This window comes from Atta colombica, unplaced genomic scaffold, assembly GCF_001594045.1.
Source record: "Atta colombica isolate Treedump-2 unplaced genomic scaffold, Acol1.0 scaffold254, whole genome shotgun sequence".
NCBI lineage: Eukaryota > Metazoa > Arthropoda > Insecta > Hymenoptera > Formicidae > Atta > Atta colombica.
Window position 1 is genome coordinate 1,327,780 of NW_017259353.1, and position 17,217 is coordinate 1,344,996.

The window sequence follows — 17,217 nt, forward strand, 5'->3', positions numbered from 1 at the left end:
ATATATATATATATATATATATATTATACAATACATATATGTTTACAATGAACATGTTCAAATACAACTCAACTTCCATTTTCATCATCGATATTCACAATATTCTCGTAGATAAACTTTTTATTTATCTAACCATTAATTAGCACTGAACAACATGTTATCACGTCTATTACATATTGTGAAGTCTAATTTACCGATGAAATCTGTGGTTTGCGTGCTTTAACACTAAATATGCCGAGCAATTCTTTATGTAATAACTTCTCATGCGTTTTTGTATCATGCAATGCAAATGGACACATTTGTTAGTAAGACCTTGTCGAATACTCATGACATTTGAATCTACGTGCTCTTGGTGTTTTCAAAGTGTAGAAAAAGTTGTGGAAATCTTTTATTTCAATGAAAATTTCCAAAATTTAACTAGTAAGATCGAAGTTAAATTTTTTGTCAAGTAAATGGTGTAAATTTTACAGAATGGATGTAAGTATATAATTATATAATTAAATATAAATAAATAATTATCTTACAAAATATGTTTATTACAATTTTGATTATAAATTTTAAAATATTTAAGAAAACTTCTCTACTAGTTTAACGTTGTTAGCTACATGTTTAAAAATTAAATTGTTAAAAAATTGTGCTTAAAATTTTTATTATGGATTTTAAAATTATAATAAAAAAGATTTGCTTTTTTTTCTTATTTATAGACACCTATTGAAGGCGAAATTAATAGATTGCAATGGCAAGATTATCTTGTGATCGGCGCAGTTATGTCGGTCTCCATCATTATCGGACTCTATTATCGATTCAGCGGTGGTCGACAAAGTACTGCCACGGTCAGTTTACAACAAAATCAATTTCTATACGGATCAATTCATCATTAAACCAGTCTGATCGCGATAATCTGCACGCGAATCATATCTATGCTGTTATATATGTTATATGATCGATCTCATGTTGCGATAAATATACGCATAAATTATGGGTATCAGTAATAAATTAAATCTCGAACAATTTTCTAAGTGTTTGATGTGTTAATTAACTGTCGTTACGATTCAACTCAATAACTCGAGAAGCGCTAATCAATAATCCATAAATTTTGAATGTCGAGATCAATTCAAATTTATCATAATTATGAAATAAAACGCGTTTGATCGCCTAATATATTAATGTAAAGCATATATAGTTTCTTATCTTATTTCTCATATAGAATCTCTTAAGAAAAAGTACTTATAAATATTAGATGGTTCCATAAATTCATAGAGTCAAGATTAAATGATTCTAAGACATAAGTAATTTTCCATAATTTTATCAAAGATTGATTTAAACATTTTAATTAATAACGTGAATGTTTAATTGATGAGTTACAGACAAATTGTATTTTACAGATTGATTAAATAATTATGATAAAAAAACTTTAAAAAACAGAGCAGTATCGATTTACTAATTTTATCCATCGCAACAATGTCAGAAAAATCTCTTTATGGAAACGTTACAACGTTGTCATAAACGATGTTTCCTATAACGATGTACAATACAAAATTGCTGTTTAACCAATTGCACAATTATCATCGATAGGAGTACTTCTCCGCGGACAATTCATTAGGTGTCTTACCCCTCTCGATCGCTATGATGGCCTCCCATGTATCAGGAATTACTATGCTCGGAATGAGCGGGGAAACTTACATTCGCGGCCTGATCGTTGCGTTAATGTATGCTGCCGGCATTTTCACCGTACCGATCATTGCCACTTGTTATTTACCAGTCTTCTTTGAGATAAAAGTCGTAAGCATCTATGAGGTAATTGTCAGATGCTTGCACGAGCAATATCGATTACTAATCTAAATAACATTTCAATGTTCTTCGGAGATAATCAGTTATATCGTTTAATATCACGTAAACTATAATCGAATGTATTAATTTGCCAAATTTTAAACAGAAAAACGATGCAGAATGTAAAATTGATTTGAAAATAAGAATTAATAAAACTTTTTTAAAAGATTTTGAGAAACTGCAAAATAATTTATATTATGTATAATAAATCTATTCCTAAACAATTATAAAAAATATATTTTGCAAAAGAAATCTTAAAGCCAATGAGAGGCAACATAGTAGATTATGTGTGATAAAACGCTTATTTTTATTAATCATCAAATACAATATATACACACATCAGATTGTAATACTTTTTTCGATTTCGGAGCTCAGTCTTGCTAGTAGAGCAAGATAATTGAATCTAAATGGTCAGATTCATAATGGTAAGAATCAATCGCTCAGTGAGCAGGCTGTAATCAATTGGAAAAAAAATGTTGTAACTTTTTAGTTGATGAGTGTACATACACACAGACACATACATTTGTATTAATATAGGCGTGTATTAATATAGGTGATTAATATAGGCATTTTGTCTCACACACACACACACACACACACACACACACACACACACACACACACACACACATATACACACATGATTACCTGTGTCGATTCTCATTGACTTTAATATTATTTTCATTTGCGATTTAATCTTTGAGGCCTTTCTCAAGTTCATTAAATGTATTTTGGATAAATATATTATTTGGATTATTTGTAATATGATTCTATTGTTTCTTTACATTTCTCCTTTCTTTTAGTATCTCGAAAAGCGATTTGGATTGTACTTGCGGTTGCTCGTAAGCGCGGCTAATTTCTCTGAGACGATGTTACTGACCGGAGTGATGCTGTATGCTCCTTCCTTAGCTCTCGAAGCTACGACGGGTTTGTCTAGTACCATGAGTATTTTATTACTCGCTGTAATATGTACTTCCTATTCCACGTTGGGTGGCATCAAAGCGGTTTTGATCACCGACATCTTCCAGGGCTTGCTTATGTTAATTGCTCTTATTATCATCATCTTCATCGTCACCCAAAACATCGACGGAGGAATCGATAGCATTTGGCGTATCGGCAAAGAGGGCAATCGTATAAATTTCTTTGAGTAAGTTGGATATTATAATAAATAATAAAGAGTAAATAAAAGAATAGATATATTAATAATGCTTTCTTTATTTAGATGGACTACAGATCCAACTGTGCAATACACAGTATGGAGTACTTTAATTGGAGGAGGATTAATACATCTAGCCTATGTTGCAGTGAATCAGGTGCAAGTTCAACGTTTGATGACCGTTAAGTATGTCAATGTGTATTTCATAAACATATTTATATAACCATCGTTTATCGTTTAAACTTAAATAAAGAAAACATTTTTTTCATTATATAGTTATTTTTAAAGAAAAAAATTTTTAAATCAATCTATTATTAAAGTTATCAAAAATATAAAATTTAAAATTTGTTGCCTATAACTAAATTTCAATTAAACAAGTATAAATATACAATATAAAAAAATAAAATATAAACAAATAATTAAAAAATTAAAAATCCAATAGTTAATTATCAATTTTTAATTTATTGGATATTAAAGAATTCTGCTAGTGTACATTGCAACAATCTATTTTTATTTTCGCAGAAACGTAAAAGTAGCTACGCATGCACTGTTTCTGTGTGGCCCATTCATCTTACTAGTAGGCTTTTTAACATGCTTCACCGGATTGTCAATTTATGTGAGGTACAAAGATTGCGATCCCGTAATGTCCAAAAAAATTTCAACTTATGATAAAATATTGCCTTATTTCACCGTGGAGAACTTATCACCTGGAGTGGTTGGTCTCATCGTTTCTGGTATCTTCAGCGCCAGCCTAAGCACGATTTCCGCTATGATGAATTCATTAGCCGCGGTAGCGCTCGAGGATTATGTGAAGCCACTACACCGAAAATTTGGAATAGATTTTTCTGACAATAGAGCCACTTTCATAGCTAAATCTCTTACCGTTTTAAATGGCGTTATTTGCATGTTTTTAGCATTAATAGCAAAGACAATGGGCTCGCTAGCAACTGTTGCTTTTAGTATTCATGGCTCCATCGGAGGACCGATTTTAGGTATTTTTACTCTTGGAATGTTCAGTGAGAGTGCTAACGAGATTGGAACTATTATTGGCATGATTACGGCGCTCTGCGTTTGCTTGTGGGGCTCTTTTGGGCGACCTAAACCACCAATTCCACAGTTACCAGTGTCGATCGAAGGTTGCGCAAATTCTACAGCATTAATGTTTGCTGAACAAATGAATTTTAACAGGTAAAGTATTCTTAGAAAACGTAAAAAATTCAATCGGTATCCAAACTTTGCAAGTACTGAAGCTACGCGCCTTATGTTTTTCAATTATTAGAACGTATTAAAAAGTACATTTAAATAATATTTTAAAATAACTTCTTTAAGATATATTAAAGTTTTGAATTTATATTATTTATATTATTTCGGATTCATGTAATGTTTTTAAAATTAACAATTAGTGAAATTAACAATTATTTAATTCAAATCGCTTTTCCAAATAGTAAGAGAAAAGAACTATGCAAAAAAGAAATCATATCTTCGAAAATAAATTCATTCAAAACGTACGAACATTAATTGATTCTACAGACACGAGAGTTACTAGATTTTTAAATTTATTCTCAATATATAAATAATAACTATATTCATCTAATGTATATTTTTCAAGTATATTGGGAAAGTTAACAAAAATTTTATACTTCGGACATTCATTCATGATATGAAACATTTCCTTTTTAAACTAAAATTTTCATCTCGGGTGTTGCACAATGCTCAAATATCGGCACTACAGCACTCTCGGGAATAAATGCAATATGTATTTGCAATTGTCAATAATTTATCTCGCTCGTCACAGACTGAATCGAATGAACATAAATTTATCTTAAGGAAACAGATAGAAGAGAGAAAAAATGACCAGACGACGCATGGCGCGCATTGCGTGACGATTAGAATATGAATTATCGACGCGCTGTAAATTGTCTTATCTACTCTTCGAAATTCACAGAGTATCAATGTTGCAATGCGCGCGGAGATATCTCGTCCCACTGTAATTAGTTGCGAGTTAAGCGCCGCTTCCTGATTTCTTTCACGCGTGTTGCTTTCTCATGAATGATAAGCTTGCTATTCCCACGGTGGTAAATAACGTTAATTGCACCGTTAATAAATTAAAATTACAGTTGTCTCACGGAATCCTTGCTACGCCGTTATTAGTGAGATTAGATATAGCTTTCTCTTTGTCGGCGGGAATTCGTTTAAATTAACTGATTTATTTTCAACGGCAAGAAATTGAAAGATTGCCTGCAAAAAGATGTAAAGGTGATCTGATCTAATTAAAATAATTTTTAAGATAGTTGATAATAATAAATGCATCTATCGCGTACGTAACTCAAGTAATGTTTTTATCTCGGTTTTTATCATTAAAAAAAGACAGTTTGCTAATTAGACGTTTTGTATTACAAAACAGCAAAGAGAAAGTAGAGAAAGTAACAAGTTATTATTACAAGAATAAAGATTTTTTTTGTTTAAAGTTTATATTTTTTGTACAAATATTTTTTAAGATTATATGATTTATTTATCACAATCATATTATTTCTTTTTTTTTGCAGTACTGTACAACCAGATCAATCGTCATACTTCTATTTATACCGTATCTCTTATTTATGGTATAATCCTATGGGACTGACAATTACACTAGTAGTTGGATATGTAGCAAGTATTATAGTTCGACTTATCCAAGGCAGAAACAACATTGAACACGATCCAAGTTTGTTTACGCCATTCTTGGCTGCCAGGATTAGACGGCGACGTCAGGACGCACAAAAAACCACGAACAGTCAACTATTCGTTTTGGAACCTAGCCGTATAAGATGAAGTTTTTGTAATGAAATGACTTTTTTATTATATAGAATAAATATTATCTCAAATCAAATATCAGAAAAATCCAACAGTAGAATAATTGTTTGATTAAGAATAATTGACTGCCTATTATAAATAAAGTTATTACTTGTAATATTCAGTCGATGTTTGGTTAATTGATTCATTTTTATTTAAACGATTTTAATGGATATAGGTATATGTGTATCTATTACATATATATGGCCATCAATAGTGCTATATTTATTGTTACATAAAATTTTGCTAATATTGTATGTTATTATAATAAAACTGTATTTTTTTTTAATGACAGTAAATAAAGTGCATAGATACTTCGGCAATATTCATTTTTTAATATTATCGAGAAGAAAACTAACGAATTACTTTACGATAATAATATTTCACAAACTTTCGTTTTTCATTTTTTAACATTAATATATTGAGAATAGAATCAACGAATTTACGAATGTTATTAAAAAGATTATGCTATAACATTCACGTATATAGGCTTTCGTTTCTTGAACAATCATCATGTTGTCCACGTATGTAATTACGATTATGAAGCTATTATCCAATTATAAGACAATCAAAAATTTGTATGCGAAAGGGCGAAAGTCTATGATAAATACCGGTAAACTCGAAACGAAATTCGCGCGTTGCAATTTTTCGACAACGGCTTCGTCTCTGCATTAATTTGCAATTTAACGAGCACTGATTGGCGAAAAGGACCGAGAGTATAATGCCGCATGTGAACCGATTCAACGGTGGCGAGCGGGCGATTTAAACGGAACAATTTTGCTGTGTTGCCGCCGAAATTGGCGCGACTTATCTCGTAATTGTCTACAGCCAATTACCGTGTTCAGCACGAACAGGCTTTTAATTCATTTAATCGAGGTTCATCTGCGCATCGGAATGCTGTTGCCCCCATGGCACATGATTAAACGGTGAAAGAAAGAAGCAATAATTGATACGTTGCCGGGAATTTGTGTTCGCGAATTAATGTTTACAGCAGAACACTGTATTTTATTTGATCTTGTTTCCTATAATAAATGATGAATTAATTTCGTATTGATGTTTATTTAAATTTAGAAATATCACAAATTTTAACAATAAATATACGATAATTTTAATATAAAATTAATACAATATTGAAAATATTAATCAATTTTTATTTTATTAAATGTATGTGATATTAATCTCTTTCATATTTACTCTAAAAATAACGTTAGACACATACTTTAAAATGAATTGAGGAAATATGAATAATAAATTGATATGATTACTACATATTGCAATGAGGTCTAAAAAATCGATTTTCGCCAGAATAAACCTTCAAAATACACGGCTCATGTAACATAAATTGCACGAATCGAAACGCAAATCAATTTTCCCTACACGATCTTCCCTGAAATTTATCATCTCGATTTACAAGAAAGAATCGCCGCTATCGCGTGTGCATCTCGTTGCATTTTCACGACTAAACTCGCAGTATCGCGGAGGAGCCGACTAAGACCCCCTCGAGGATACCGGAAGATGATACCTATAGAAATGCACATACGTATGAGCAATGGCTGGAACTTCCATCCCACCCTCGCGTCTACTCTCGTGCCATCGATTCGCGGACTTGCATTTAAAATTAAAATCATGGGTCCTGAGTACGCGGTACTCCACCACGTCCGATCTCGATTATCAATGCGTTTCTCTTTTTATTTCGTCCTTCTTGCCCCTGTCCCACTCGACTCACCCTTTTTCTCTGCCATCCATTCTCGCTACTCGTGCGAGTCACGTGAATATGCATGAGTTGTCTGGCGCGCGGCCAGAAGGAATTTTAAAGCAGAAATCCTGCCGACCGGTTCATTCATCGACGCGGCCGGACGTGTTTACGTTCCGACGAACTGTTTACTTACGAAGGAAGGGAAACTTTAGAGTCTTTGAGAGTTACGTGATTAAATTTATTTAAAGTTTCGTAATCGGATAATGTAATAATAAACTATTGTTGTGACTGTACTAATAATTTTTTATCCAAATGGTAATACGTTACGTGTTTGTAAATGTAAAGAATGTGATCAATGAAATTATTGCAATTAAAATAAAATAATAATAATAATTTTGGTTCCAAAAATATTGTAAATCCAATGTAAATAACATACTTATGTGTGCTTATGTGTTTTTTTTATTTTCACATTGACTAAAATCCACAGTCGAAACATTTATTTTTACTTTAATTTTATTTATAAGTGCATCCCAAAATCCAAATTGATTGCGAGTTGTACCTTATCGCATCAATAAACAGAAGCTCAGATTGATATTTTTTGATACAACAATGAAGAATAAGATAAAAAAATGAATGTTATAAAAATTATTACAAATTAAGTATACAAAGTTAATAAATCGTTGCAGCACTTCTTTTTTAATTTCGGGAGAATCTTCATGATTCCCATATTCGCCAAGTCGAAAAAAATTCGCACCTCGTGTCGATTCCCGGGTCTTCCACGATAACCTATGCAAAAGACAGTTCGTGCACGTTGCAGAATTCAGCGGTACGACCGAACCATGTATTATAGGAAATACGATATTCATCTCATGTCAAGATCTTATGGCCGATGTTAGCTAGTCATAGTAAAATGATGGAAAACAACAACGCGATTCGTGAGAATCTAGAAATTGCATGTAACATGCGTGCTATGTATGATAATAAGACCTCGCGATCGGCATCTAACAAAATCGGCTTCGTGTAAAATTTCTATTTTTTAAATATATAAGTATTATCCTAATTGTATATTTCAATATCGATAAGAAATCTGATAATTCAGAATAACACAAAATATTTAAAGTCTAACAAAAATATATTCAAAATATATCTAGCGTTCTTGAAATTATTCTTCAGAATTTAGAACTCGCGAAATTCTTTTCAATTTTTAAATTATTATTGTAATTTCTGATTATACAAATGAAATTACTGTCTTCTTTCTTTTAAATCAAGCTCATGAGAGCCATAACAGACAAAGTCTAGACACGTTATTACGGAAAATGCCTCGAGATCTTGCAACGGACGGTGCAAGTTACAAGATCATCACTTGCAGTTACCGTGGCTTGCAGCGGACCTTTCCTGCCGATTTAACCGCAAAACCACCTAACAGAAGAGTCTCTTATCTCGAGCTTAAGTGCAGCTTGTAGCTCGCCACTGATCGGCTCGCCACCGTAACGGCGTGGGCTTCACGAATCATGCCGTGTGAAATGACAGCTACCGGAAAGAATGCACACTGGGGTGGACTTAATGTATCACGGACGAGTCTGAATTGACTCGTAAAATCGAAAGAATAAATCGCGCTCGGAAATATCCCGCCAATACGAACGCGATTATATGTCGGCATATGTTATCCTGTGAGAGATATACGATGAGAAATATACGGTGTGCGGGGAACATAAAGCTATGGAAAATATATGTATAGATAATGATTTCTTGTCGAGCCAAAGGCTAAAACATGGTTTTCGATACGATATGGTATAGTAACTTTGGTTCTCTCCACAAATTTCCAGTCGAATTCATATCATATCTTAACTTGAGAATCTCAAAATCTCAAAAATATTACGTAATGTTGTTACATCATAATAATATTAATCGAAACAATAATTTATTTTTAACATACGATCTGTATATCAAATGAGTGATATTCAAATTCATTTAATAACATTTAATAACATTAATCGAAACAGTAATTTAGCTTCAATATATGATCTGCATGCCAAATGGAAGATATTCCAATCATGTATGATTACGATTCAAATTACGAAAAATACAGTTTCCAGAAATGTCTTATTACAAAATGATATGTTGATCGCCGCTGGCGATGCAGCTGATACTTGCATCTGCCGCGATCTTATTGCGGGGGATTTGTTGGCACTTTGTCGGTGAGCTCGTTATACTAGGCGCGAGAGGTATTCAACGTATCGAACTCGATCTGTCTATTGTTAGTCGTCAAACGTTTCTAGCCCTTCGGCTGCCAAGCCCATTTTTGTTAAACGCGTTTTACAAATACTGCTTTGTGTAATCAATATAATATCTTAAGCGGTTTATCATTTCATTCTCCTTCTCTCATGTCGTCGAACAAATAAAATATTAACGATCGATATAAAAATCAAACTTTGTAATGAAATAATAATAAAATTTCTTTAATTCTGAAAAATAGCATCTAATGAATATGTTTACAAACATAATTATTAATTATAATATTTAAAATTATATTTTTACGTAATATCTATTTCTGATATTCATAATAATTTATTTCTCAGATTTATTTTTCTCAATAATAAAAAATAATAAAGAATTGAAGAATATATAACTACCCATGTAACTACCCATGATGTAACTACCCATCATGACATCACATTGTTTTTATGACCGGAAGGGAAACTGTCAGTTATAATTCGTAACTGTAATACACGTGTGTAATATTCGGCGTGACTTGAAAAACAACCCTTAATCATTTTAACGTTTCTCCGGAAGGCTGTTCAAACAGCAGATCGATCAATTCTCACACGTCCTTTTTAGAGTAGACCCTGGGTGTGCCTGTGTCAACAAACATCTACCTTCTAACACGAATTCTTTTTAGAGTGCGGTATTCGTTCGTTATCGATTGTTAGGCGTGTCGATTACGTTTTAACTTGTGAAGTACGTGCCTGCCGATGACACGCAAAGGATGCTACATAATCGCGTGAGATTAATTACCGTCAATTGCGAGACCGATTCTTCCCACCCGGAATAGGCGCAAATTACACGCTGCATTAAATATCGTATAGAAAAAAAAAAATAATCACATAAAATCAAATATGTTATAAATTTCAATCAAATTTTCAATTGAAAATAAATGGATAGGCTGTGAAAGATAAGAATAAAATTGTCTCATAAAAATAAGAAACTATCGACGCATAGAAAAATTCACTGAAATACGTGACAAAAAAAATTTCCTGTCCTTTTATTTGTGTTGTATTTATATTATAAATCTTTTAAATTTATTTTTTCACTTTTTCACAAATTCATTTTTTAAAAATAATATTTAATCCTAAAATAATATAAAAGGCTAAGTTTCTCAAGTTTCACTTAAAAAATATTTACAATAGTGAAAGAAGGAATAATAAAATAATATATTCTAATATTAATGATCTTCTTCCTATCGTACTTTAGAAAATATTAATAATTTATTTTAATTTTTTACATAAATACATAGATACATAAAATTTATAAGCATTTTTTCATTTTCTCTATAAGAAATATAACCAAGAAGAAAATAAATTTAAATAAAAAGCTTTGCAATAACTATAAAATATTACTATTTTATACTTATTACACTTTTATTTTACTTTCTTCCTTTTTCCTTTTTAGTTGTTTTCGTCATTTATCTAAATTCTATTATTAAAACCAATGACTGAAATGACTTGGTTAATAATTATATTAACTCTAACTCTTTAAATAGTTCAGCAAAATCGTTCTTTCTATATATCCGTTTTCAAAGTAATAGATCTATGAAACGTTACTTTATATCTTTAAATAATTAGTATTTTTAATAATTCTTTTTATTATATATGTTTTTAAATATTTATATCTATCCAATAATATTTAGTTTTCATAGATTCATTACCGATAATAAAAAATGGAAAATAATCTGACTTACCAATACTGATGCGCAGCAACGGAGTTCTCTATTTCAGCACACCACATTGAACTAGAAAATATAAATAGATATACGCAGATTATATAAGTATTTAATATGTTATATGCTCGACATGCGATGCATTTTTCAGCTGATTTTTAACTTGGTTTCCCGTTGGCTTGATTTATCGATCGGCATTTAGACTGCGTGCTGATTGGTGAGGTAAAAGACGGGAAATCAAACTAAAAGTCATGAATATTGTTACACAATTAATTTTGTAAGCAGATATTGAAATAATAAGTTACTCACCTCGATTGCCTCCTAGGCCTCTTCCTCCTCTCATTGTCAGATTAGGTTAAGATTCCTTCGCGCAGCGTCCGCACAAAACTCACTCGCGAAAACACGGCTAATTACGATCACGCGCGCGCTGTAAATTATATTATTAATAATAATCCACGATACTTACAATTAGTAATAGTACTACCAACGTAAATGATACGAGTCACGTACTTTATTGTGACGGAAAAATACGAGAAAGAAAGAAACGAGATCACGCGCGCAAATCTCGCCGCGCGGCGTACACGATGCTCAGTGAATAGTGCAACGAATAGCAAGATTTAAACAGCGCGAGCGGCGGGATTATCAATCATCGATATATTCGACATATATACGAACATCGAATCATTAAAACAAAGGGTTACAAATTATAATTTCGTTTACGCCAATTAAACGTGTCATAACTGTTGCTCAACTCGAATCCAGATCGATTCATTTCGCGTATGCAATATTAAATATTTTTACTGATAATCGCGAATGGTGCAACTTCACGATGTATTTGCATTCGTAAGTAACCGTCACGTCCATCATTTCCAGACAACACGTATTGTCTAGAAGAGATCTCTATGATCTCTTTTAGATATCTTTTAGAGATATCTTTTACGAGATGTATTCCAAAAGACGACTTTATGACGCCTTTATATGACATCTTTTAGATATACATGTTGTCTGGTTTGATTTCGCCGCGCTGAGTAGTGAATCGTCTATCGTAAGTAAAGAGCCATTTACGATGACACTAATATAGTAATAATTGTAAAAAATTGACCACAATAGAGTAAAAGAAGAATAATCGACTATAAATACGTTCCATAGTTTCACGCATGATGCGCATGATGTATTATTTTATCCTTGTTATATACTGAGAATTAAAGAATAAAATGCGCACTCACTTGATCAATTTCTTACAGTTTATAACTCACTGCACAATATTACTTCCATTATAAACGATCTGTAGTACAAATTGATCGCTCAATGATGAAGAACCTTAGAGAACGATAACGATGTTTTTTAATATGTAAAACTAGGACAACGTGGAGCGGCTTACGTTGTTGTTTATCTGTGACTCTCGTCGTGCGAATAATAAGTAGCATGGCGACAATACGAACGACCTGCCGCGATCGACGCGTCATGCCTACGTCATACGCCGCGCATTAACAACGAATCTCAAGTCTCAAGGTTAACTGTCGGCAACTGTCGGACTCGACTATCACGAAATACCTACATACATTTTACAACTTTACAAAACTAACTCAAGTAGAATATTTTATTCTTTAATAGGTCAATTCTAAGCTCGTAACTTGTTCTCGTAAGAGATTCTTATATAAGAACTTATGATTGGAATTGTAATTCCATGCATACCGTAAGACGTACATGTTCATTTATAAATATCTATGATTTCTCGTAAATCTTACGGCTAGCAAGAAATTCTGTAAATATATTGCGTAAAGTTATAAATTCCAGTCTTACAATTATTCTTATGAGTCTTAATGAGAAAAATAAGTTATGAGCCTCTTATAATTTTGTTTAAAATTGACCCAAATGTAAAATTGTTAAATTTCAAATAAATTTCGATAAATAATGTTTTGCGTAAACACGAATTAAAAACCAATGCTTTTTATATTGTTTGATAAACATGATCCAGCGATTTATGTACGAGTATTATTACCATTTCGCAATCCGAAACTGTTTCGCTAATTACACTTGAATTAATGAAAAATTTGTAACGCAATGTGATATACCTATATTCGAATTCAAATACTGTTAAAAAGGAAATTATTTATATGTATCCTGGCGAAAATAAAAATTAGAGCTTAAATCGAATGTAAGAGGAAAATAAAATTTAAAACAAAGTTTCTAGGAGGCGAAAATTGAAATGTAAAAGAAACGCTTTTATTATATTTTATTATCTCAATTTTCACCTCCTAGAAGCTTCGTTTATATTTCTATTATTCAACTTGTACTTCAATTTTTATTTTTGCCAGAGTAATGCAATCAAATCAATTTATATATTCAGTCTTATCATTTCGATTTCTACTTTATATAAATAAATCGTCCATAAACTGTTTCGGTTATTAATTTCGATTCTCTACAAATTTATTAATCGTGTGAATTAAGTAACGCGGAATAATTGCTAATAATAATATTAAATAATAAATGATTATCACTTTCGCACGTTTACGAATGATTAATCAAAGAATAAATTAATTGCACAGTCTGTGACAAACAATAGTTGTTTGTAAGAAATGATTACAAGATAATGCACAATATAAGGAATCACCCGCATCGTTCTACTTTCAATGCGCGAATGATCAGTGATTTTGTGAATGATGTGGTGGTTTTGCGTAAACACAACGTATTGTTTGTAATAACAAACACGAGGCCGTGTCGCCAACCGATTTACTTTAAAATATTTAACGTATCACAGAATAAATACGCCGTATTATTCCGGATTGTATTTCGTATTAATTTTAATGAATTTCACGATTTGTTAACTTAAATTAACGTTTATTTAAAGAGTGCTATTTACTTTTGTTTTAATCGCAAAAATATTTACGAAAATTAATATGTTTAATATACTTTTATGTTAATACATAATCATTATTACTTTTCTAAATTTATATTCTAATAAAAACAAAACAGTGTGATTTTAATAATATAACAAGAAAATTAAATTAATTTCTGCAACGCAGATAATATGAAGGTTTATCTTTTCTTGATTCATTGAAATTGTAATTAATTAAATTTCTTTTATAAAAACTTATTTAAAAAAATTACAATTATTTTTCTATTTTTTTTTTTTAATAAAGAATATTAATTTCCAAAAATTTTAATTTAATATTAGATTTAACAATTTCTTAATAATTTTGTTTAAGTAGAATATTGAATTAGTCAATTTTTTGACAATAAATTAATGCGTAAATTAAAATTAAATAAAAAATAATACAATATGAATTATATGTGAAATCATTAGCTATCATTTAAGCTAAAACAACTCATAATACTTGCAAAATATGAAAATTGACTTTAATATTTTTGATCTTAATTAATCCAAAGTAAACTGTTAACATGTTGTATCTCCAAAGTAAACTGTTAAAATATTGCAGAGGATAATTGTGAAGTAGGTACTATATATTTAATATAATTGCAACGGAATATTTAAAGATATATTATAGTCAATTAAAAATTCTCATTAATAATAAAAGAGTATTTATTTAACAAAATACGTTGCAACTTTAATATTTTATGTTTCTTTTCATACAACTCGATGGAAATTTATATTGAATTCATTATAATATTAAAAGTGCTTTTCTCATTAAACATATATGAAATATAAAATTTTTCAAAAGGCGGACATTTCGCGCAATGCGGGATGGGTTATAATTTCTCGCAATGAAATGATACAAAGTATTTCATGTGCTATTTATAACGTAGCGTATACTTTGAAGATTTATAATCGTGACATTTTGCCTGTTAATGCAAAATCAATTTGCCATTATAAACTGTATACTTTTGCCATACTCTTATAATAATAATTGTTTGAAAGGTCAAGTGAGGGTGCACAGAGGAAATTATACGTGAGTTAGAAAGCACTGCGATCTTTAACACGCTCCTCTTGACTACGGACAATTTGTCAGTGCGGCGCGTAGAAATTACAAAGATCGAGTTATTTTCTCCGAGTGAGAAAACTACACCGAGTTAAAGCAATTTCAACGATATAATCGCAAATATTCTGCCGCACGCGAGAGACGTCGTTTCCAACGTTGAAGCGTCAGTTTACTTGGTTCGATATCGCATGTACAATCGAATCGATTGTAACATAATAATGTCAGAATAGACTTTAATTAAACATATTACAACCTTGTTAGCTCTCGACTCATATTGTACGCAATTTCAAAGATCGAGATATTATACAATACTAAATTCTGAAATAATGCAGAAGGTGCGCCGCGCAGAGCTTTATTTCGCCGCAACCGTAAGGTATCATTAAATTAAATATGATATCTTTCTCTTCTGTCTTATTAGTTTGTAAAGATGAGAAAAATAATTACAGACTTTCAGCATCCGCCATTGGCAATGCCAAGAGATAAAATTCTCTCTCTCTCTCTCTCTCTCTCTCTCTCTTTTTTCTTCTTTTTTTAAATAATATTACATTTTTATGTCAATATATACCAAAATATTTTAATCGTAAATTTATGTAAAGAATTCTTTTTACAAAGATCTTTACAAGTTTAGAAGAAATGAGTTATTCCGAATTCATTTATTACATATATGTTATTTATCATATATATGTTTAAATTAAAATATATAACGTGCCACATATATTCTTGTTACTTAATTATATTACGAAATAGTCACTTAAAAAAATTAACTACCACATTTCGCATATGTGGTGCCCTGAGGAAATCGATCATCCCAACAAGCTCGTAAATTGGCTTTTATCAGCAATCAGAAAATTCGACTTCCGCGTGGGTAAGAACGCGAACTGCGTCGTACGCAGCGGCATTCTTCAAAGCGCCGCTGTGTAATGTATGTACATGAAACGATCGAGTAAAGCCGTTCACCGAATTCCAAACGAGCCAGTCCACAAAGTTCTACTGATTAAAAAAATTCTATTTTTTTTTTTTACTAAAGTTTGACGTTGAATTAATATATTACAGTAATAGTACTAGTAAAGAAATGGTAATAGTAATATTAGGTGTGGGAAATTAAAATTGCGTCATAGAATAAGTAATTTGAAATAAATTAATATATTCGGATTTCATTGTTTAAAAGTAAAAAGCAAGTATGATTCATCATTGACGAGTTTGAGAAGTACTGCATGATTTTGGCACGTTTCTGCTTACGTAATGCGGTCGTTGCACTGGACTGTCTAAAATTAACGATGGTGTATTCCTATACTATTATATTGGCGTTCAAGCGCCGATTGGTTTTACTAGCAAAAACTTATGAACGTGAGTTTCCGCAAATATAAATATACAATTTTCTAATGAACTGTTTCTGTGCTGAGTTAATAAAGAAAATAGTAATAAATTTTGTAATATTTATTAACAAAGGTAAATGTGAATTTGAATTCAAATAGATTTGCGTCTTGCAAAAAAGAATTAAAATTTTGTCCATTAACATACGTAAATTAAACTAAAGTATAAATAGATATATTTTCCAAAGCAACTATGGATTGTACTTAGATGCATATTCAAAAACAATTGTATCATTAAGTTTTGTCCTTCGTATGGTTGTTAACATGTGACAGGCAGAAGAGAAAGTCCATCAATGTTTAGTCAAGGTCATTGTCTCCTGCAAGGATAATATGACTTTTAATGTTTTTTTGTTTAAAATAGGAAAGAATGTTTGAGTCTGTAGATGCAACGAAAAATGAGAAAAGAAAGAAAAAATAGAAGAGAATATACACACACATATATATATATATAT

The 17,217-nt window shown here is 31.1% G+C and overlaps 2 protein-coding genes across 2 annotated transcripts in view; one reads left to right on the forward strand and one right to left on the reverse strand.

The window, feature by feature from the left end:
* LOC108689082 (tensin-2) overlaps window positions 1-17,217 on the reverse strand; it is a 184,928-nt gene that overhangs the window by 144,339 nt on the left and 23,372 nt on the right. The window lies entirely within an intron of this gene.
* Window positions 740-5,797, forward strand: LOC108689081 (putative sodium-dependent multivitamin transporter). Its single transcript, XM_018195688.1, has 6 exons — window positions 740-833; window positions 1,576-1,797; window positions 2,634-2,977; window positions 3,053-3,172; window positions 3,509-4,174; window positions 5,533-5,797. Exons 1-6 carry the CDS (start codon window positions 768-770, stop codon window positions 5,795-5,797), a joined length of 1,683 nt encoding a protein of 560 aa, XP_018051177.1. The 5' UTR covers window positions 740-767.